The following is a 22,583-nucleotide window of genomic DNA, read 5'->3' on the forward strand; positions in this document are numbered from 1 at the left end:
CGGCCACCAGCTGCCACTCCTCCGCAGAGCTCACCAGCGGACGTGATCCTGCTGTATCCTGTGCGGGGGTCACCAGAGGGAGGGGAGGGCACGGCGCCCGGGAGACGCCAGGACTGGTGCAGCGACCACTCGGCTGGCCCAGGAGAGGAGGACGGGCCTTCCCGGGCCCCGGGAGGCTGAGGCCTGAGGAGGTGGCTCCCCCGCATGGACAGGGGGCCCAACCGTGACTGGGATGGGGCGGGCCAGGAGGACCGGGGCTGCACCTGTCGCCCCGCCGGAGCCTGCTGCTGGGTGTGTAAGCCGTCCCCGGCGGCCCCGGAAAGGCCTTCCCTCCCCGCGCTCAGCACCAGGGGCCCGCTGGCCGAGCGACCCCAAGGGGCAGTGCCCGCCGGGGGGCCGCAGCACAGCAGGCTGTGGTGGGCGTTTCGAGGAAGCCGCAAGTGTCCTGAGCACACGGGGGCGAAGATCCCACCCTGCGAGTGAAGCCGTGGCTCAGGCGGCCTTTCCTGGCCGGGCGACCCAGACCCCCCATCTCCTGGGCTGGGGCTGTGGCCTGAGGCCGGACGCAGGCAAGGGCACAGTTTGCTACTGGAGCCATCGGAGCGGCGTCCAGGGGGTGGGGACGGCCTCCCGGCAGCTGCAGAGGCCGGGAGCCCCGAGGGGAGAGGGGTGCCCACGGAGGCTGCCATGGAGATGACCCAGCGCCAGAGCGACTGGCATGAGCCGCTGGCGCCCGCAGGCTGCTCTGTGGCGGCGACTGCATGGAAACCGCCAGCTGTCACCTCCCACCCCTTCCGCCCCCACGGGCCCAGATGGCTCCCACTTCTCCCCACGCACTCCCGGGCAGTCCCGGCAGGCCCTGCCCAGCCCCCACCGCACCGGGAGGCCAGGGGGCCCGAGGGAAACACGGGGCACAGCCATCCCCCGAACGCCCGAGAGAACGGGGGCGGGACGAAGAGCACGGCACGGTCGGAGCCTGACGGGCACAGAAGGGGCCGCTCTTCATCGTGGATTCTCCACGTTCTGGGACGTGCTGCTGAGGCCTCCGCCGCCAACTGAGGGAGGCATCCCCCGGACACAGGCATGTGGCCTTCCGGAGAGGACCAGGACCAACGAGGCCTGGGACCACCCAGACCGCACACGGGGGCCCCCAGGCTGCAGGGGGAGCCGGGAGCGCAGGCTTGCGGGCCGGGGGTGGGGACTCGTGGCAGAGGGCACAGGAAGAGGCAGGTGCAGCGCCGTCCCACGCAGGCACCACGCTGACCGTCCAGACACATGGTCCTAGCGCTGCCGCCCTGTGCCCACGTCCTGAAGACCAGGGACACGTTCAGGTCACGGGTCTCAGGTGCTGGCGTCCGCGGCCACCAAGACTCCCCTCCCCTTAGGTCCTGACGTGTGGAAATTGATAAACAATCGACAAACCAGTAACACATGGGGATAAAGGAAAAACAGGACAAACAGCACAATTGTAGGCTTAAACGCAAACATACAGGCAGCCCGGGGGGCTCAGCGGGTTAGCGCCGCCTTCAGCCCAAGGCCTGACCCTGGGGACCCAGGATCGAGTCCCGCGTCAGGCTCCCTGCATGGAGCCTGCTTCTCCCTCTGCCTGTCTCTCTCTCTCTCTCTCTCTCTCTCTCTCTGTTTCTCATGAATAAATAAAATATTGTTTTAAAAAGTAGACTTGAAGCCAAGGGGGGGTAAGGAGAGGCATCTCGTAACGGCCACGGGTTCCAGACACCGAACACACGCGTCAGCGCCAGCGATGCACGCACCCAGCAGCAGACCAGGAGCTGTGAGGCAAACCCAGACACAACGGAAGGAAGGGTCGGAGGTTTAATCATTCCTGGTCACAGAGAAAACGTCAACATCAGGAACGGAAGGGAGGCATCACTACGGATGTTAGAAGGAAAATGAAGATTTTATGCCAATGAAGCCGCCAGCTTAGCCGAAACGGGCAATTTCCAGTCCTTGAAAGATACAAATCACCAAAACTAACATGGGAAGAAATGGAAAATCCAAATACGTCGTCTCCAGTAAAGAAACTGAATGTGTAATTAAAATCTTCCCACGGTGGGACGCCTGGGTTGAGCATCTGCCTTCAGCCCAGGGCATGATCCTGGAGTCCCGGGATCGAGTCCCGCGTCGGGCTCCCTGCACAGAGCCTGCTTCTCCCTCTGCCTGTGTCTCTGCCTCTCTCTCTGTGTGTGTCTCTCATGAATAAATACATAAAATCTTTTAAAATAAAGTAAAATCTTCCCACGAAGAAAACACTAGGCTCAAACGGCTTCACGGGTGGACTCCAGCCAATACTTCAGAGAACGGAGGAGGAGGGAGCCCCTCCGACCCATATCGTGAGACCAGCATAAACCTAATACCAAAGCCAGACGAGAGCTTTACGAGAAAGTAAGATCTAGACCAATATCCCCAGGGATCCCGGGCGTCAGAATTATTAATGAAATATTAGCAAACTGAATTCGGTAACATATAAAAACCCAACTCAGTGACCCAAAGCCGGGATTCTATTCAAAAGACAGCGTAATTTACCACATTGGCCAAGGAAGGGACGGAAATCACGCGATCACCTGCACGGGTACGAGAAAAGCACTTGACAAAAACTCAACATCACTGATGGTTTGAAAGCAAAACCCCCAGCACCCGGGAAGAGGAAGTTCAGTCAACCAGATAAGGGCATCTGGGAAGAAGCCCAGCTGACACCGCACCTGAGGGGGAGCTACGAACGCCTTCCCCTAAGATCAGGACAAAGGCCAGGTGCCGGCTCACCCACTTCTGCTCAACTCTGTGCCGAGATCCTAGACTGTGCGCTAAGGCAGAAAGTTCTAGAAAGGAAGAAATAAAAGTATCTTTGTTCACAGACGACGCGATCGTATAGAATCTGAGGAAATCGACAAATGAGATACTAGAATCGGTGAGTGCAGCAAGGTTTTGGGATACAGTCGATGCGCAACAATTCATTTTTCTTATTTTTTTAAAAATGTTATTTATTTATTCATGAGAGACACAGAGAGAGGGGCAGAGACCCAGGCAGAGGGAGAAGCAGGCTCCATGCCGGGAGCCCGATGCGGGACTCAATCCCGGGACCCCAAGGTCACGCCCTGAGCAGAAGGCAGGTGCTCAACCACTGAGCCCCTCAAGGTGTCCCAACAATTCATCTTTCTAAATTTCACTATTATTATTATTTTTTTTTTTTTAGAAAAAACACAGGGCTTTATTATTCCCATTACGAAGGGCAGGTCCTCGCAGGATGAGGGAGAGAATTCTGACCGGGAGGAGGCTGTACTCGCCAGGGATGAGCGAGGCCTGCAGGACCACGATGACCAAGCGCCCACGCAGGAACATCTTGGAGATGGCGTCCTTGTGACTGGCTCGGTCTTCCTCCTGCCCTTGCTGCCCTCGGGAACCTCCGTCCACGTCTCCTTCGCGTCCCCCAGCACCACGTAGCAGCGCCTGTCGGAGGCCTCCACGCGACCCGGAGGCTTCTTACTGCGGGGGCCGTGGACGAGCACTAGGCTGTTGTTCTCGACTGACTGCGTGAGCACAGAGACGACCCGTGTCACACTCCCTCCTCCCCCTTCTCTGGCTCCCCGGGGGTCACCGCACTCTTGGGCTCGCGGAAGAGGCTCACGGTGCAGCGGCTGCACTCCCAGGTCAGTGCTGACTCCTCTGTGCTGCGCCTGCCTCTAAATATTGAATGTGTGGGGATAAATTCAACAAAACGTGTGCAAGCTCTGCGCGGACAGGACGAAACAAAGCAGAGCGAGAGTAAGGACCCTGAGTGAGCGGCATGATTTGCCATGTTCGTGGCTGGAAGACTCGAGATTTTTAAGAGGTCATTGTCTCCGAATGCAGTCCCAACCAGTGTCTCAGCCAGCAGAGCTTAGGAACTGGCAAGGTGATTCCAACATAGAGGTGGGAAGGCAAAGACTCTGGAATAGTCACGATAATTCTGAAAAAAGAACAGGAGCACCCGGGCGGCTCAGCGGTTGAGCATCTGCCTTCAGCCCAGGGCCTGATCCCGGAGACCCAGGATGGACGTCGGGCTCCCTGCATGGAGCCTGCTTCTGCCTCGGCCTGTGTCTCTGCCTCTCTCAGTCTCTCTCTCTCTCTCTCTCTCTGTGTTTCTCATGAATAAATACATAAAATCTTTAAAACAATCTTTTTTGAAAAAGAACGAAGTTGGACGGCAAACACAGCTGCTTCCAAGACGTATCATAAAGCTACAATAATCAATACGGTCTGGTATTGGCTTAAAGATCAAACAGACATCCCTTCTGCAGAAGGAGGAGGAGGAAGAGGGGAGACGGGGAAGGTGGGGAGAGGGAGGGAGGGAGGAAGATAAGGAGGAAGGGACGGGTGGCGGGAACCTTGACCCTTCCTTCATATCAATACAAAAATCAACTTGAAATGGAACTTAAATAAAAATTAACAGGCAGGGGCTCCTGGGTGGCTCACCTGTTGAGCGTCTGCCTTCAGCTCAGGGCGTGATCCCCGGGTGTCCTGCTGGAGAGACCCTGCAGAGCCTCTGAGACCAGCCGGCCGCCCGGTGGGCCAGCAGGGGCCTCCACCCCAGGCCCCACGAGCACCCCCACGGCCCAGCCAGAAAGGAGGGCAGGTCTGGGCCTCGACCCCTGCACACTCCAGAATATTCCCCGAAGGAGACTTGGCATGTGTGACACCCAAGTGGCCAGAAAGACCACGTCCACATCAACTCATGCATTTCTTCCTTCCACCCAGCTTGGTGACACGCAACAAGCATTTATTGAGCACCTACTATGTGCAAGGCCCTAGAGAGCCCAGGGTGGACACAACGTGGCCTTGTCCTCGTGCACTCTGAGAGCCAGAGAGAGATGCACGTTCCCGCGACAGGAGACTCCCGGAGACGATGTCTGTCCATCTACACGGACACGGATGCACACTCACGTGCAAGAGCATGGTCTCCGGGCAGAAGGCCAGTCTTCTTGGCCGGGTCGCTGCGCTGCCGTCTGTGAGGCTGGCTTCCCCGAGCCCCCAGGAACCGCAAGCCCCCTCGAGGCTTCAACCCAAGGCTCTGCCCACGTCCCGCGCGGTGTCCCGGGGGCCAAGGCCCCACCAGTCAGAGGGTGCTCGCGGGACCGCGGCTCCCACCTCACCCCTCTCAGGCCTCACTGTCGCGGAGGGCGGCTCTCGGTGCTCTGCTGCCGTCCTCCGCTCGCTACGGTGACGTCCGTGGCAACCGCGTCGGAAGCTGAGACACCGCGCATCGGGTAATTAACGGAGCCTTCGGGGCCTTTCAATTAACTCGGTCTGCAGACGAGCAAACCCCTGTTCTCTGGAGCATTGCTTTTTTTTTTTTTTTATTAAGAGGAATTTGAGATCATTTGGTAAAGGTTTCTTGGATTCCACTGGACCGCCCTGTGCGGCAGAAGCCAGGTGACCTGGGTCCCCTCCGCGTTCTCGGCCTGTAGCGCTGTCACTCTATGACTCTGCACACGGAGTCTGAGGATGCACGTCCCCCACGGGGGGGGGGCGGGCGGGGGGCTCAGCCTTCCAAGGACCCAGGAGCCCCGTCCCCCTCGGTTAGGCTGCGCTGCACAAACCTCACTTCCCGGCCCCCCGGCGCAGCCCTGCGACCCTGCGCACGGCCCGGGGATCTCGGCCTGCAGCGCCGCTGGACGCAGTCAGCACGGGCTCTGTGTCCGCTATGGGCGCCCGACCATCTCTCCTAACCTCCCGGCCTGGACGGACAGACAGACGCCGCGGCAGGCCGGCGGGCCTCGCCCTCCCCGTGGTCCCAACTCCCGAGGACTGCGCGTCTCTCGGATCCGAGGCCCCCTGCGCAGACGTGCAACTGCCCCTGAGCCCTCGAGCCCAGCTGCTTCTTGAAGACATAAGGAGCGAGCAGCGCCCGGGCAGCAGCCCATGAAGGCTGCACCGAGGGTCCTGCACACCGAGCACAGCACCTCCCACCTCACAGGGACGAGGTGTCACACGGAGGGGACGGTGGGGCACGCACACCCCAGCACGCTCGTGTGCCCAGCGGGGGCCTCTCCCGGACGCGGACGGCGCAGGCGTCCACCCGGCCAGCTGGGCTCTCACACACACTCACGCTGCCAGGCTGGGGACACTGTAGAAGTGACACCCGCGCCCCCAGACCCTCGGCCTTGCCTCGACGGCACTTCCCGGGCGGCTCGGTGCTCCCGGCGGTTAGCACGTGGTTCTCAGCCCTGGGGACACGTGGCAGAGCCTGGCTGTGCGCCTGTCACGGGTGTGGAGGGGGGCATGCCGCGGGCACAGCACTGCAGGGGACCGGCCCCCAGACCTGGAATGGTCCGGGCCCGGATGTCCACGCCGCGGAGCCAGCCTGGGGTCGGTGGCCCGGCTCCAGCCCTTGCAGGGCAGCGGCTGGCGGCCCAGCCTATGGGATCCCAAGGCTCCTGTGGTCCAAGCCACGCCCGACGCAGGCCCCGAAGCCGCCCCAGCACGGTGACCGCCCCAGGAGGCGCCAGGACCCCCCGGGAGGGACGCAGCCCCGGCCCCGGACACGAGGCACACACCTGCTCATCAGCGGACTCCCGGCTCCTGTCAGACGTGCGTTTCATAACCAGCCCACGCGCACTTTCCAACCTAATTCGGGGAAGGAGCTTTCGGGACACTTGCACCTGCATCTGCCGAGACTCATCCATCACACGTGGCCCCAAGGCAAGTGCAGTCCGTCTCCCCGACAGCCGGGGCAGCGCAGCCCCGGCCCCGACGCACCCTAGAACCCAGCTTCCTGGGGCCGCTTTTCCCAGTGACCAGGCGGCTTGGCCTAACCGCGCGGACAGCCCGGCCCAGAAAGCACCTGCCAGAGAAGCTGGAACAGAGTCGTCCGGAGAGGAGCCAGAGCCCAGCCGCCCAGCGCGCCCTGCTGCTGCCGGCCGGGGAGGTGGGGCCGGTCTCTCTGTGCCCAGGCCCCCCGTGTCCAGTCCACCCGTGCCCAGGCCCCCCCATGCCCGGACCCTCCCCGTGCCTGGTCCCCCTGTGCATGCCCCCCCCGCCGTGTTTGGTCCTCCCCATGCCCGGACCCCCGGGCCAGGGCCGCTTCGTCTGACGGGGCTGAGGGGCGAGCTCTCCAGGAGCAGCGGACGAGCCGTCCCACTAGCTTGGACGCCCGCAAGGCGGGACAGAGAGGGCGCTGCTCGGAGGGTGGCCGCCCGGCGGGAGCAGACGGGGCAGAGGGCAGGCAGGGCCGCGCAGGGCGCGGAGCAGCAGGAGCAGGGGACCCGGGGGGCCGGGTGAGGACACGCGGCCCCGGGGGGCGGGGTCAAGGCTTGGGGCAACAGAACTGGAGTTGGGAGGGGCCAGATTGGAGCGTATGAGACACACGAGTGGCGGTGTCGAGTCAGAGGCTGGACAGAAAAGTCTGGAACGTGGGAGGCAGGTCCCGGCTGGAGATATAAATTTGGGAGTCGGCATATGGATGACATTTGAGGCGGCCGGTGCGTGAGTGTAGCGAGACGGAGCCGGGAGAGAAGGGCCGGCCGGGGGCCCGGTGGTGGCGGCCCGAAGCCTCAGGCAGGGGGTCCAGGCGGGGTCGGGACGGGTGCTGCTGCGGCTCAGGGACGAGGACGCCGGGGCCGGCACTACTCTCAGCCACATGGAGGGACCTTCCCCGGAGCGTGGGCCGTGGGCCGTGGGGGGCTGGACACCCGCAAGGACAACGGGGTCTCGAGGAGTCTCACGGGATGAGGGGAGCAGAGCAGCAGGGACAAGTAGAGCCTGCTGCCACTCGCTGGCACCCGCGTCCCTGGGACTCAGCCCCGTGCCCGGCCCCGTCCACCCTCCGGAATGAGCTCGCGGCCCAACCAGCCAACAGCTGCGAGCGTGACCCGAGCACAGGCCGCGGCCCGGGCTCAGCGGCCCCCGAGATGCCCCGGGGCAGGCTGCAGGGCCGCACACACTTTGTGGGCCCACACCTGGGATCCGCACCCGGGCCGCAGGCGTCAGTGCCCCCACCAAAGAGCCCCAGCTCCGGCGAAAGGCTGACGGCGCCAGGTGCACGGATTCCTGCTCCGCGGGGGTCACCGGGGCATCGCAGCAGCAGGCGCCCCAGGGGACGGGGAGGCAGGTTCGGGCTGCGCGGGCGGCGTTACAAGGGGGTGTCGTGGCAGCGCCTCCACAGACGGCCGGGGTGGGCGGAGCGGGGCTGGCGGAGCAGCGGCCAGGGCAGGGGCGCCTGACCCGAGGGCTTGGACCACGCTCGCGACCTCGTCACATTCGGGTGGATCACGGAGGGATCTCGTTCTCGTCTCGACCCATCATGGCCACGGGGCCTCGTCCGACACCGGTGCTCTGCGGACTCGTGTACGTGCGACACGCGAGCACCAGGCCTGGCCGTGTGCGGCCCCCAGAGGCCCCCGAGCAGTTTCCACGTCACATCACACGCCCTCTGCCTGCTGCGTGCAGACCAGGTGCCCTGGCGAGCCGGGGGGCGGGGGGGGAGGACGACGGGACCACCGTGAGGTCGGCCTGGGCTTCCCAGGAGCACACGGCGGCCCCGCACCCGGGCCTGGGGACCCGGCTCCCTCTCCGACAGGAGCTCCCGGGACAGCGGGTTGACCCAGGGCTGCGGGGACAAAGCACAGCCTCGGCGCGTGGCCGGGACACAGCGGCCACTGCTGGGCTCACAGGAGACACAGGGACGAGGCCACGTTGGCTTACGGCCGGAAGCACAGAACAAGCACCGTGCCAAGGGGCAAGAGACACGGACCCGTGCAGCGTCCCCGATCACGCACACGCCGCCTCCCTCAAGGGCATGGAGCAGGATGCCCGCCCGAAGTGCAGGCTCCTCCCAACAGGTCAGCGTGGAGGGGACGGCGTGGCCGTCCCTGGCCTCCCTGGCCGTGGAGGCCCCTGCAGCGCGGCTCAGCCGGGGGACAGGGTCAGCACGTGCGGGCAGCAGACACGCCCCGGCCGAGGGCAGGACCCGAGGGCGCCAGCCCGTGCCCGTCCCCAGTGTATCCACGCGGAGACCGCACGCAAATCCTACGAAGCACCTGGCCCGTCCTCGCCCGAACGTCGGGTCACCACACGGGGAGCGGCTGAGGGCCGCCAGGAGCGAGCCCGTGGCCGGACACGATGCGTGAGGACCCAGGAAGCCGGACTGGACCGTGGCCCTGGGGTACTCGGCCGTCAATCCCCGGGTCAGCGTGACTGCCCACGGCGCCCGACCACGCCGTCCTGCCCTGCCTGGGGTGCTTCCGGGTGGCGTGGGTGCCGGGATCCGTGGACTCGCTGCAGCAGGTGCGCAGCCAGCGGGGCCCTAACAGACGAAGGGGGGCTTCTCCCCTTGTTCCTGCCTCGCCGCCCGGGTGGGCGCAGCTCAGGTCCTGCCCTAGGCCCGGAACTGCGTATCGCCTCGCGGGTTCCCAGGCCCGCAGCCCACGCGCCCACCTGGCCTCCTCGGCTGTGCGAGTCTGCTCCCCTAGATACATCCCCCAACACGCACGCAGGTGCACACGGACACCCGCACACACGTGCACACCGCACACACCTGTTCTGCACATCCGCGCCCCCAGACGGCCCCGGCCAGGACGGGGTCGCATCCCTGAGGGCTCCCCACGTACGCGCCGCACCGACTTCAACGTGCACGGAAACAAGGCGTGAGGACTCGCTGCGCTGCCTTCCCGGCTTTGCTGTAAATCTAAAAGATCAAGGAAAAAGTTTCTAAAGAGTCATACGTGCTTTGTGTGCATGGAGCGTGGATGGGGGCTGGGGGGGGCGGCACGAGGAACACTCGAGGCTGTGGTATCCGGGCTGAGGTTACATAAGACGCTGGATTTCCTCATATTTTTTCTTGTCACTTTTGGTTATATAATAAAAAGCTATAAAGTTAAAAAAAAAAAAAAGGGATCATCCTGGCGAGAGTGTCTGGCGCGAGATGAGCAGCCTCGTAATCCGTCACCCAAAGCAGGACACGTCTGAGGGTGACGGGGAGGCCGTTAATCATCGCGCCCGATCACGAACGTGTCCCCCGCGCACCGGGGCCCAGGAAGGAGCTGGGTCAGCGGGGGCAGGTGGGGAGCGGCGGGGAGGCCACGGGGACGGGGTCCCCTCTCGGGCTTGTCCCCGTCCCCACAGCGTCTAGCTCAGTGTCGTGCCAACCCGCTGCCGGGGGCGCCTCATGGACTGGGCCTGGGCCTGACCTCCACGCACTCTAACCGCCGTGGGCTCGGGGCAAAGGCTGTCACGGTGCCACTAACGGGGGGTTCCACTGGCCGACTCCCAGTCCCAAGGGATGTGCCCCTGGTGGTCCGGGGTCTCCGTCGACGTGCCCCATAATCCCACACAGCCCCCCTGTGCCCACCAGCACCCCCTTGGCTCCCGCTCACCGCCCGAAGCACCTGGCAGGACCGGCAGGAGGCCCAGGGTTCCCCCGGCACACACGGCCACACGGCCCCCAGCCCAGGCCCGCGCCGGGCACACATGTGGGGACAGGGCCCCGCTCGGCGGCTGCCTTCCTCCCCGGGTCCCTGCGCCCCACTGTCCCCGTCATGTGCGGACTTTGCAGATCCTTGCCGCCCGCGGAGCTCAACTACGATGTCAGGAACACAAGGGGACCTTGATTCTTGAAGAGAAGGAGACGCCAAAGGACAGACATGACCCTGCGGGGTCACAGGCAGGTCCCCGGGGCAGCGAAGGGGACTCTGAAGCCAGGCCACGGCCACCTTCCCGGGGGAGCACCTGTGAGCGGGTGGGGACCCAGGGAGCGGCAGGTGCACGGCCTCCTGGGTCTCGGGCTCACAGCGCCTCCCCTCGGAGGCCCGGACTGAGCTCAGCATGTCCCAGGGTCCCCAGGGTCCCCGGGGGCTCGAATCAGCAGCCGCAGTGCTGGGAGGCGCCGGGTCCTCACGCTGACATCCCGCGCGGCCCCGGGTCTCACGCGGCCAAGAGGGAACTCGCCCAACGCTGGGAAGGCGGGTGACACAGCCAGGCCGGGGCTTCCGCTCATCCCCAACCCCCGGCCCCCCCTCCCTCCCCCTCGCTCCCCCTCCCGCCCCGTCCAGCTCTCTGGCAGCCACCCCCCCACCCCGGCTGCTCCAGGTGCAGAGCCTTGGCCCCGTGCACCCCCCTCCTGGACTAGAGCCGGACCGCGGAGTTCGGTGGAAGTGACACGGTGCCCGTCCCCACCAACGCCGTGCCCCAGCCTCAGCCTCAGCACGCCTGGTGTGGGGAGGACGGCCCGCTCGCCCGTGACCAGTGGACACGGAGAAGCCCTGAGACCACGGAGGGCAAGTGGTGGTTTAAGATACGCCCTGAGGGTGGGCGGGACACAGCGACGTGGGCCCAACGGCATAAGGTGGAGGCGACAGGCTGTGGCCGCCAACCTGTGTCCCGGACGGCACTGCGGCTTCCCCCCATCTCCTGGCCCCCGGGGAGGTCGGCGGCCACGGTGCACGGCCACGTGAGCAGCCCCAGGGGAAGCCCACGTGTGGGGAGCAGCCCCCCGAGCTGCGGGCGGCACAGCCACGGCGACAGCTGCACGGCAACCCCACGGGGCCCCGAGCCACGTGCACGGGAAGGGCCGCTCCCCACCCGCCGGCCACAGAAACGGAGCCGAGGGGACCGCTCTGAGCCAAGTTTTGAGGTGATGTGTTAGGTAACAGGTGACAGGAATAGGTAACAAATAGCGGCGGGTGCAAGACCCGACACCCCAGGACGTGACCTGCCTGCGTTCCACCTGCGAACCAGGCCCCGCGTCGGCAGGAGTGGCGGGGGGACCCGGCCCGGCCCCGGTGGCCCTGACCAGTCATGACAAATAACGAGAACAGGTGTCGCCGCGTCACAGGTCGCGGGGCAGCTTGTCCCCAGCAGTAAACAGGGGTGCGGAGACCCGGCCCCGGCCCCGGGGAAGGACAGCAGCCAGCGGGTGCCGGGGGGGGGGCCCGACGCACCAAGCACCCAGCAGCCCCCTCCTCGCCCCGCGGGGTCGCCCTGGAGAAGGCGCGCGCGTCCGCACCCCGCCTGACGCTCACAAAGAAATGACAAAGTCGCCTATTACTTGCTTTTGCCACAAGTTGTGCCTTCTGCATACAGAGCACGAGGAGTCATGATGTGAATTCTGAAGGCAGAGACCTTTCTGAAGTCAACTTTCAAAATCGCTGTGAGAAAGTGAATGTGCTCAGCTCCTATTTTTAATAAATTGGGGGCGACACTGACTCCCACCCACACCATCTCCTTGTTCGGAACCTAAATAACACGCACAGGGTTCTCACAGGGGCGACACGGGCCTGCGCCTGAGCCGTCGAGCTGGGGACCGTCCGTGTCACACCGCGGGGGGGCAGCGGGGACAGAGAGGCGGCCCCCGTCGCGGCTAGCGGAGCCACGCGGGACGAGCCCCAGGCTGCTCTCCGCCCTCGGCCACGCGGTCCTCGCCTTGGTTTTTAAAATAATAGATTGTAGGTCAGTGAAAGAAACATTTTTTTTGATGAAGCAGGCATCCCAGATTTTAAAAATAACAATAATTTTATTAATTACAGCTTCTTCCAAATTGTCTCAAATCCTGATCATTAAAATCATTCAGCGTCTGGATCCAGCCGGTGTTCGGAGACGAGAAAAGTAGCCCAGCACGTCCTGCGGGCACACAGCCAGCTCACAGCCCGGTGGGCAGGCCGTACACGCGAGGAGCTCTGGGGGGACAGTGACCCCACTCAGTGGACGGGGCAGGGGCGGGATGGGGATGGGGAGCAGGGATGGGGCAGGGACAGGGTGGAGACAGGGCAGGGATGGGCAGGGACGGGAAAGGGACAGGGCAGGGACAGGAAGCAGGGATGGGGCAGGGATGGGGAGGCAGGGGGGCAGGGGCAGGGAGGGCTGAGCGCTCGTGGGCACAGCCGCCAGCAGGAAGGGCGACACCCGCGGCCGTGGAGTGGGCAGGTTTGGGGAGGCCCAGGCTGCGCGTGTCTCCGCCAGGCAGGGGAAAGTGCCAGCTGGGCCCGCGCTGCCCAAGGCTTCCCGCAGACGGGGAACTGGGTACCAGCCCTTGAAACAGGAACCAAGTGGCTTAAAGGGGGCCAGAGCGGCTGCCCGGGTCCCCAGGAGGGCAGACAGCACCATCCGCCCCGGGAGGCCACAGGCGTGGGGCCCCACCCGCCATGCTCCCCACGGATGCAGTGGGAAGCCAAGTGGCCCCCAGCAGCCAGCTCTGGGAGGGAGCATCGACACGCCCCAGCTGGCGGCATTCGCACCAGCAGCCCTGGGAAGGGGTCAGAGGAACGATGGCGAGTCCCCACGCACAATAAAGGGAGGCCGTGGAAACGTGTGGTTCCGTGTGTAACAGGCCATCCCTGGGAGGAGTGACGTGGAAATAAGAACACCCGAGGCACGGGGCCAGCCCTCTCCGGCGGCTTCACGGTGAGAGCCAGCATGACCCCAGAGGGGGAGCAGCGTGGGGTCCCCACCCGAGCCCCGGGGCTCCCGGCCTCCACCGCTACCCCTGCCGCACAGCTGCTCAGCCCTCCCCACCCAGAGTGGATCCAAGCTCGGGCGCAGCAGCGTCGCGGGGGAGCTGGTGGGAGCTGCAGGCTCCTGGGCCCCACGCAGACCCGCGGGGTGGGAATCTGCAGTCCCGGGCTCACGGGGGGGCGGGGACCCCGCTCGGGCTGCCCTGACCCTGGGCACAGTCAGCGCTCTCCGTGCTTCGCTCACCTGGGACCGCCACCCCCGGGAGAAGCCCCGAGCAAACACGCCCGTCGCATTCCCACGTTACTTCTCGGCTGGAGAGCTGGGTGGTTAAATTTTTAAAAGAAAATCGGCTTATTTTTAGCACTTTAAAACACACAACCAGATGGATAGGCAGGCAGAGCTGACGTGACAGTAGGTCCCAAGTCCATTCTAGGACCAGCCTTGTGAGCCACGCAGGGAGAAACACAGCGAGCGAGCTCGCGGCTGCCCACAGGCCCTCGGGGAAGCTGGGGTGCGGCCCGGGAGCCCCGAAACCCAGGAACGGACGTGCAAGGGGGCTTCCCAAGGGGCCTGCGTGCCCTCCTGCCCAACCTGAACCCAAACACCCACCTCACGGGACTCGGCGCGGTTCCACCGGCCGGTAGGGCCCCGGGGTCTGCAGCCAGCACGGGAGGCCTGCGCGCAGGGAGGGGTGGGAACCCCGGTCAGCCCGCCACCCCGCCCCGTGCCACTCCTGACGCTCCAGGCCGTGCCCCCTGGAAACAGCCTCCCAACAAACAGGGGCCTGACCCCCAAACTACGGCCTCATACAGTGTCGGGCCAGCCCCGCGTGCACCCAGCTGCTCTCCTCCGCCCCGCGAGCTCTCGGAGATGCGGATGAAAAATAGGGCACAAGCTCCGTGAAGTGACGGGTGACACGAGCGAGCACGAGAAAGCCCACGCCGAGTGCAACCCGACAGCTCTGGGAACCCGCCAGGGTCTCGGCGGCGCGGCCGCTTCCAGGACGAGCCGTGGGCCCAGAAGAGCCCTGCTGCACCGAGCGCTAAGCGGCGCGGAGTACGGCGCGCGGAGATGCCGGTCACAGCCAGCACACACGACAAAGGACGGTTTAAACTTAGAAACAGCCCCAGTGCGCTCGACTTCAGAGAGCAGGGGGCCCCAGGGGGGAGACCTCACGGCCGCGTCACACGGCACTCCCGACGGACTGGAAGTTTCCACGTCCACACGGAAGGAAGCGCCGACGCACGTTCGTCAACGGTAGTAACGCGACACCAAAGCCAGAAACTGCCAGAAAGGAAGCTATTGATGGATCCGGCCACAGAAAAATTAAACACATCCGTACCAAAAAAAAAAAAAAAAAAAACCCGCCCGTAGCGGTGCTGCAAGGTAAATGGCACAGGCACGTGTCGGGGGCCGTGCAAGGGTAAGGCCTCGTGGGCAGGGACGGCCCAAGACACGGCGGCCACGGTCCCGGCAGGAGCCCGGGCTCGGGAGCTGCCACCAATTCACAGGACACGGACGCTCCCAGGGCCGAAAGCACACAGGTGACCAATCCCACCAGCAAGCAGACGAGCTCAACGCGTTAATACATCAAAAACTTACAAAAACTTAAAACATGGGCGGCCGGGTGGCTCGGCAGTTTAGCGCCTGCCTTTGGCTCAGGTGGTGACCCCGGGTTCCTGGGATCCAGTCCTGCATTGGGCTCCCTGCATGGAGCCTGCTTCTCCCTTTGTCTCTGCCGCTCTCTCTCTCTCTCTCTCTGTGTGTGTCTTTCGTGAATAAATAAATAAAATCTTAAAAAAGAAAATAACTTAAAACCCCACTAGCAGCCAGGGTTGGTGAGGATTCGGGGCAAGAGGACTTCTGAGCATGCCCAGAGCAAGCGATGGCTGGTCGCCCGTCCAGGCGGCTCCGTGGACATCTTGGCCCTGCTGCCCCTCCCCGGCCGCTCCCTGTCTGCTGCCCCGTCGGTCTGGTCACCCCGCACTCAGCAGCCACATCCTTGGTGGCCGCCTTGGAAGCAGCGCCCAGGGCAGCGGCGGGCTCTCAGATGACGGCTCCTGCGGAAGCCGGCCGGTCAGACGACGGGGACACAGCCCTGGGGCGGCAAGCTCGTTCCCCAGTGCAGGAACACGGACACGCGGACGTGCCCACTGCCAGGCCGCTTGTGATACTGAAGGAAGGCAGACAGCGCGGCGTCCTATAGTGGGAGATGACGTGACCGGCAACAGGGTACATGCCCAGAGGCGGGCGAAGGGCAGCGACCCGCCCGCCGCCCGTGGGAGCCCCAGCAGGGCCTGCCCGGCCGGGTGCCGCGCTGCCACGGCAACTTCCAGGGGGCGGGGACCAGGCGCCGGGGAGGCCAGCGCCCAGCCAGGCTGGAGGACTGCGCCCAGCCGTGAGGCGCCCACAACGCTGCTGTAGATCCCTCAAGTGGGCGACACCCCGCTGAGCAAGAGCAGGTTACGACCAAACCATATATGGATCGCGATCCCATTTCTGCGTGAAGGGAAAAGACAGTGTTTCTCCGGCGCTGGAAGTGTGAGAACATTCCTAGAACCAGGCAGCGGGAGAGGCACAGCGCACGTTCACTGTGCAGAGCCTCGGTGCTGAACCTACGTGCGTCGGGATTCTTCTATTTAGGACAATTTCAAGAAAAACAGGAAAGCACATGCATTTATATATTTTGATGCTTCTATAATCAGAAAAAGACAAAGGCTTTTTTTACATTCCGAGGAAGGTGACTTGAGAATCTGGTGGCCTCCTGCCCTGGCGCGCCCCCCACCCCCACCCCCACCTGGCCGGGGCCAGCGTCCTCCGCCTTCAAGGGCTCCCTTCCTCCCAGGTTGCTCTGCGGGGAGCAAACCTGCACCTGGTTAGTGACTCCCCGCTGGTAAGCTGCTGTCACATGGGGCTCGGGCGCTGGCCACGACTGTGAAGGAGAGGCCCTCCCCGTCCCCCCGGTCACGCACCTGCTCCGCAGGCGGCACCGGAGGCCCCCTCGGCAACCTCACCGAATGCGGGGTCTCAAGCCGCACTGGCGCAGCTCTGGGGCAGGGCGACAGGAAAGGCAGGTGCCCTGGGGTGCCCTGGCGGGTTCAGCCCCTGAAGTCCCCAGCGAGGGATCGCGTGGTGGAGGCGCGGGGCTGGGGGGTGGGTAGGGAAAGGTGCCCCAGCTCCTGCATGAGGCAGAGGCGCCGAGAACTTGGACATGCGCCCGGCACCTGCCGCGCCAGCCCGGGGGCTGTAGACTCCACTCCGCGGGACCGGCGGGGACCTGGGACGTCTCGTCGACATCACAACCACAGGGATTTACCTGGCACTGCGTTAAAGTGCCCCCGTTTCCCTTTTTCCCTGCTCTCTGCATACCAAACTTGATATATTAATTGGGAGTTTTAATCCAAAAAATTCATCCGAAGGACTTCCGTCGCCATGGCAACCGTGCAGTCACAGTAAATGCACGTCTGCAGCACAACACCGCCGCCTCTTCAAGCCCGCCTGGCAGCGGGGCCGACAAAGTAAGGCGAGCCCTGTCTGGAGGGGCGAGGAGGGGTGACTTTGCACCCCGGCCTGCAAGAGCGCGGGGGTTCAGGCGCCACGGCACGCCCCCTGACCCCCCTCCCTTCCGAACCCCAGTCCTCGCCTCTAGATACACCCGCGGCCCTCTCCGCGAGCGTGTGCCCTGACGCCTGAGCTGTACGTGCCCCGGCGATGCCGCGCAAACGCGAGACACAGGTAACCGGGGGCGGCCGAGCCCAGGCCAGGCTCAGCCTCCCAATCTCACCAAACAAAGCCCAGGTAAGTCCCAAGGTGCGTGCGATCCGGGGACGTGGCCGCTGTGCCGAGCGATGAGCCTGTCCCCGACGGTCACATGTCCTAAGGCGCAAGCACCTGTAGCCAAGGCAGCCACCTCCCACCCGCCCGCAGCAGCTGCTCCAGCGGCGGCCGGCCTCCTCCGGGCAGGTAAAGGGGTGACTGAGAGGATCCTCAAATCAGACCGTGAGCAGCGGAAACAGATCCTGTGCTCTTTTTGCCTTTTTAATGATCCTTGAAATCTGAGACGTGACATACTGTGAGCACACAGCAGAACCCTACGCGGAAACGCTCAAGGCGGCCCTGGCGCGACAGCAGTCTCTCTCCTTCCGCGTCCTCCGCCTCGGGTAGCCCAAGGCGAAGGCACGAACAGGGCGGCCAGCTCTTGGCTACACCGGCCAGCGCCGAACCCACACGTGTCTCTCAGACATTCTCTCATCCCGCAGCCGGAGAAGCGAGATGTCAATGTGCTTCCTGACCGGCTCCTGATTCACCCTGCGCTGTCTCTACTCGGAAGATCCACGCCAAAAACAAAAGTGTAGAACACAGGGGAACATTCACAGCAGTGACTTCCGCGGCCCCAGAGTGCGGAACACGATGACGGGCAGACCGGGAACACGCCGTGCTGATGTGGCAGCCGGGGAGGCACCTCGGCGAGTCCAGCACCCGTGTCCCCCCCCCCCCCCGCCGCCCGCTGGCCATGGCCAGGCTCAGGCCAGGCTCGGCGGAGCCAGCACCCCCCCCCCCTGCAGCCACAGCAGCCTCTCCATCGCCCTGGTGACCGCCTGCACGCGGCCTGCACATTCATCCCCACTGGCCTGAGGTCGTACTCCGGTAATTTCCTTTAATGCTTAAATTATTTATCAGAATAAATAGCTTGGGCTCTTGTGCTGAGCTGTGCTCTAAAATTATAAAAGACCCATCCTACCTCTGCAGGCTGCCTACAAAATGCAAAATGCATATTTCGACTATTTTAAGAAAATGTCAAAAAAACATCAAATGTGTCATCCTCGTACCATTTAAGTTATCCGCATGACATCTGTAGAAAAGAGCTGTGACTGTACCACGGTGCCCAGAGGCGGACCTTCCCCACAGGTAGGCGCCGAGTCAAAGGTGGCCTATCACCTGTTTCCCCGGCGCACCTGCCTCCGCATGGCCGCTCAAGAGATACGGGTCCCCCGGGCCAGCAGCGTCACCTGCAAGGGGACCTGAGGGGAAACCCTCCAAGGGGGTCCCCAGAGGGCAGGTCTTTGCAGAAAGGCAAAGCCACCTCTGCTGCACATCTGAATGCAAAGGTTGGGCCCGCGGCGCCGGCCACCCGGCCACCCGGCCACCCGGCCACCGGGCAGGCCAGACCCAGAGCTCCCAGGGCCTGGCCCCCGCCACCTGTGGGGCGGGCATCTTCCTTCGCCAAGGCGCACGCACAGGTGCAGAGTTCACGGAGCCTGCACATCGCCCCTAAAAGGAGAAGGAGAACCTGCAGCCCTGGCCACGGTGGGCGGCCGAGCGGGCCGAGCCCCCTCCCCACGCTGCCCCGCTGGACACGAGGGCGCAGGCGGGAGCCCGGCAGGCGCGTGGGCACCTCGGGCTCCCTGCGCGAGTTTCCCGGGAAACCGAGCCTCCCGGGACGCCCCCCCCCCCCCGCCGTGTCCCGAGCCGGGGCGATCCCAGGGCCCCCACGCGCCCGGCCCCGCCCCCGAGCGGCCGCGCTCACCGTCCTCCTTGTCGTCAAACACCGGCCTCCGCGCCGTGGCCGCCGACATGGAGGAGCCCATCCTCTTCTTCCACTTGCTCCACGGGAACAGGGGGCGCGGCTGCGCGCGGACATCGCCCGCGTCCCGGGCCCGGGGCTGGCCGGTGGCGGGCGGCGGCGGCGCGGGGGGCGCGTCGGGGCCGGAGGGGCGCGCGCGGCCGGGGGGCGGCGAGCCGGGGGGCGCCAAGGCGCTGCTGCCCCTGCGCTCCGCGCCGCTCCTCATCGCCGGGCCTGGGTGCGCGCGGCTGCCGGGGCCGGAGACATGGCCCGCCCGGGGCGGGAGCGGGAGCGGGAGCGGGAGCCGCAGAGGCAGCGGGAGCCGCAGAGGCAGCGGGAGCCGGAGCGGGAGCGGGAGCGGGAGCGGCCGGAGGTGCCCCGAGCGCCCGGCCCGGGCTGGCGGCTCCTGCTGCGGGGCCGGCTCCGCCGACTGCCGTGCGCGGGGGCGGGGCCGGGGCGGGGCGAGCGGGGCGGGGCTAGCTCGGGGGCGGGGCCGGGGCGGGGCCAGGGCGGGGCGAGCGGGGAGGAGTGAGGTCGGGGGCGGGGCCGGGGCGGGGCGAGCGGGGCGGGAGCTAGCGCGGGGGCGGGGCCGGGGCGGAGCGGGGGGGGGTCACGCCGGGGCCCACCGCGCACCCGAGGGGGTGGCCCCCCGGACCCTGCGGCCGCACAGCCAGGAGGAGGCGGGGACAGGAGCGGGGGAGGCGTGGGGGAGGCGCGGGGGCCCCCAGGGCGTGGGGAGAGCCGAGCTCTGCAGGGCGCGGGGCCCGGGCCCGGGGGTCCCCCGTCGCCGCGGCCTCCCCCGCCAAGCCGGCTGCCCGGGGCGGGGCGGTCTTACACTTCACCGCGCGTCGCGAGGCGGGACCGGGCGGGGCGCAGGGACGCGGCCGCGGGGGCCGAGGCGGGCGGGGGTGGGCGCGGCAGGCGCTCGGGGCGGGAGCCCAGCGAGCCCTGCGGCTGCGCCCCGGGGAGGGCGGGCGCTCCGCGGGGAGCCTGGCCGCCAGCCCCGCGCTCCTGCACCCGCGGCCTCGGGGTCGCCTCGCCGGGTCCCTGCCCCCTCCCCGCCCCGCCAGGCCGCAGCCGGAGCCCCTCCCGGGACCCGCGGCCCGAGTGGCCCAGAGCCCCCCCCCCCCCCCCCCGCCTGCCCGGTCGGACCGCGGCCTCGGCGCTCGCCCCGGGGTCGCCACGGCCTTGGCGGGGCGCTGGGGGCCGGGACGCGCAGGAAAGCCCCGAGAGGCGGGTGGGTACCGCGGCCGCCTGCGCACGGACCTGGTCGCGGGGAATCCGGGGACGGGGTGGCTTGGGGAAGCCCCGGGCTCTGCCCCGGAGCCAGGCCCGCAGCCGGAGCCCCTCTGCTCGCCTTCTGCTCCCCACGGCGACAGCCGAACCGCCCCTCGCCCCTGCGGACCCCTCCCCGCCAGCGCCCTGGGCTCTGCCCTGACCCCCAGCGCCTCTCCTGGCCCCACCCCCACCCCAGGGTGGTGCTCAGGCTTGGGGGGCTTTCCTCGTAGGCTGCGCTTGACCCACCCGCACCTCTGAGACCCAGTGTGGCTCCTTGAGCCGCTTGACCAGAGGTGACCGGTGCTATTCCTGGGCCAGTGCGGGCCTGGCTGGGAGGGCGCCCCCATCCCTCGGGACCACCCGCAGACCAGCCTGTGCCCCGCCTGAGATGGGGGGAGTTACTTTTACCCCTGGCGGCCGGGTTAGTCCCACTGACCATCTACCCACTGCGGGTCTCCCCGCCTGGCTGACCTGAGCACATCCCGTCTGGACTTGACCTTGATGGCACCGAGACAAGTCCCAGGCCTCCCAGACAGGCTCAGCGTCTGTCCCTTGAGCTCCACCCAGCAGCGCTGTCCCGGGCTCCTGCACAACTGCTCTCTGCCAGGAGCAAGGAGAAGGCACCTAGCACCTGGCCGAGCGGGCGCCCTGTAGGAATTCATGGCGCAGGGGGGAGCGGGGAATGTTTCCGAAAGGGGGGACGTGCCGGCAGGATTATGCTCGGCTGCTGTCGCCCAGGGGCTGCACATCAGAATTCCCCAAACCCACAGCAGCCTCGGATTGTCCAGTGCAGTGGACCAGCCTTCTTTATCTGCTCTCCTTTCCAGAGCCTCTAAAGGGGGGGAGGGGGTATAAAGAGGTATTACCTCCCCTCCCCCGCCAGAGAAGGAACAAAGAAAAAGACTTTAGAAGGAAAAAAAATGTTAATGGATTCAGGAACTGGCTGAAAAAGTTACTGGAATCCTAGTCGGAGAGACAGAGGGTTTGGAGGTAACAGGGGGCCCCAGGGGCTTGGAGGTAACAGGGGGTACTGCAGGCAGGGCTGCCAAGGGGCGGGGGGGGGGCAGTGGAGCCCAGGGTGACCCCCAGCGCAGGGCAGGTGGGCACAGCTAGTCCTTCTCTGAAAGCGACCAGGGCTCCTGCCTCAGGGGCACCAGGCCCAACAGAAGACGGGGACCTGCAGGGATGAGTGAGGACGTCTACACTGACCTGGGGGCCAGCCACCTGCCCAGGGTCAGGACACAGGACGAGTCTCCTCTGGGGACACTGAGCACCTCTCCGAAGACCCCAGGGCCCTAGGGTTGTGGGTCCTTCCCAGGGTCCAGCAGAAAAGAGCAGGAGCCAGCAAGGGCAGATGGGCCTACAGCTGGCCCCTGGGCTCAGGGCTGGCCCTGTCCGGGAGACCCCCTGTGCCTGGCCGTGGCACGGGGTCCCGGGAGGCCCAAGGACTGGGTGTGCAAACTGGAGCAGATGCATGGGGCGGGCAGGAGACAGAAAAGCTGGGGGCTGCCTCCCCCGGGGAGCCCGCCAGGTCACCGCAGCCACAGAGGTGACTGTGGAGTGCAGGGGAGGCTGGGAGGGAGTAAGGCTGGAACGGGGCCAACTGGAGTGGAAAGGGGGCAGCGAGGCCAACAGTGTCCCAGATGCCCACACGGGGACCCCGGCAGCTGCCCACACTGGTCAGGAACATCAGCCAGCGCAGAGCGGAAGTGTCATCTGTCCTGTTCCGGTGACAGGAGTCCAGGAATGACTCGGTAACCGTATGAACACGTGTGCCACGTCAAGCACGCGGGAGTGCATGGCATCTTGGGCGGTGTATGATCACGGGACCGCTTTATGGGGCGGTCGGGCAGGGTTCTGAGCCTGACCTTGTTCGCTGAGGCTTGAGCGTACACTAGCAGCCTCGGAGGCCTGTGTCCCAGGGCCTGGGACGCTGGCCCCGAGGTAGAGACAAGCTCCAGGACGAGGACAGAGAGGGGCCCGTGCCTCTGGGGGCACAGTGAGTGCCCAGTGAGACAGGGCATGTGCGGAACGGCTGGCGGTCGATGTCGTGTTCAAGGCTCAGCCTCTGCAACCCAAGCACGGGTGTGCACTGCTCAGACGGGATTCTGACCCCGGGTCGCTCCCCTGTGCGGAGGGTCCGCGGCCCGCTCCTTCCTGGCAGGGAGTGCAGAACGCCCCCCGCCCTGCTGGGGCAAGGGGCCAGGGGCACCAGGAAGGCGGGGCCTTGGGAATTCACGTGCTGGGGGGGTTGGTGGGCTGGTGACAGTACTGGTGGTGGAGGTGGCGGCTGCCTGTCCTC

The 22,583-nt window shown here is 65.6% G+C and overlaps 1 protein-coding gene across 2 annotated transcripts in view; it reads right to left on the reverse strand.

The window, feature by feature from the left end:
• Positions 1–19,229, reverse strand: part of STK32C (serine/threonine kinase 32C) — a 65,161-nt gene extending 45,932 nt beyond the window's left edge. Inside the window, exon 1 of one of the 2 annotated variants that reach the window (XM_038579172.1) lies at positions 18,968–19,229. In XM_038579172.1, the coding sequence (XP_038435100.1) occupies positions 18,968–19,229 (262 nt within the window). Of the gene's footprint in view, positions 1–17,224; positions 17,317–18,967 lie in introns of those variants that run through there. The other variant, XM_038579173.1, reaches the window with a different exon arrangement.
• Between the last annotated feature and the right edge of the window lie 3,354 nt (positions 19,230–22,583).

The sequence above is a fragment of the Canis lupus genome, chromosome 28 (assembly GCF_011100685.1).
Source record: "Canis lupus familiaris isolate Mischka breed German Shepherd chromosome 28, alternate assembly UU_Cfam_GSD_1.0, whole genome shotgun sequence".
NCBI lineage: Eukaryota > Metazoa > Chordata > Mammalia > Carnivora > Canidae > Canis > Canis lupus.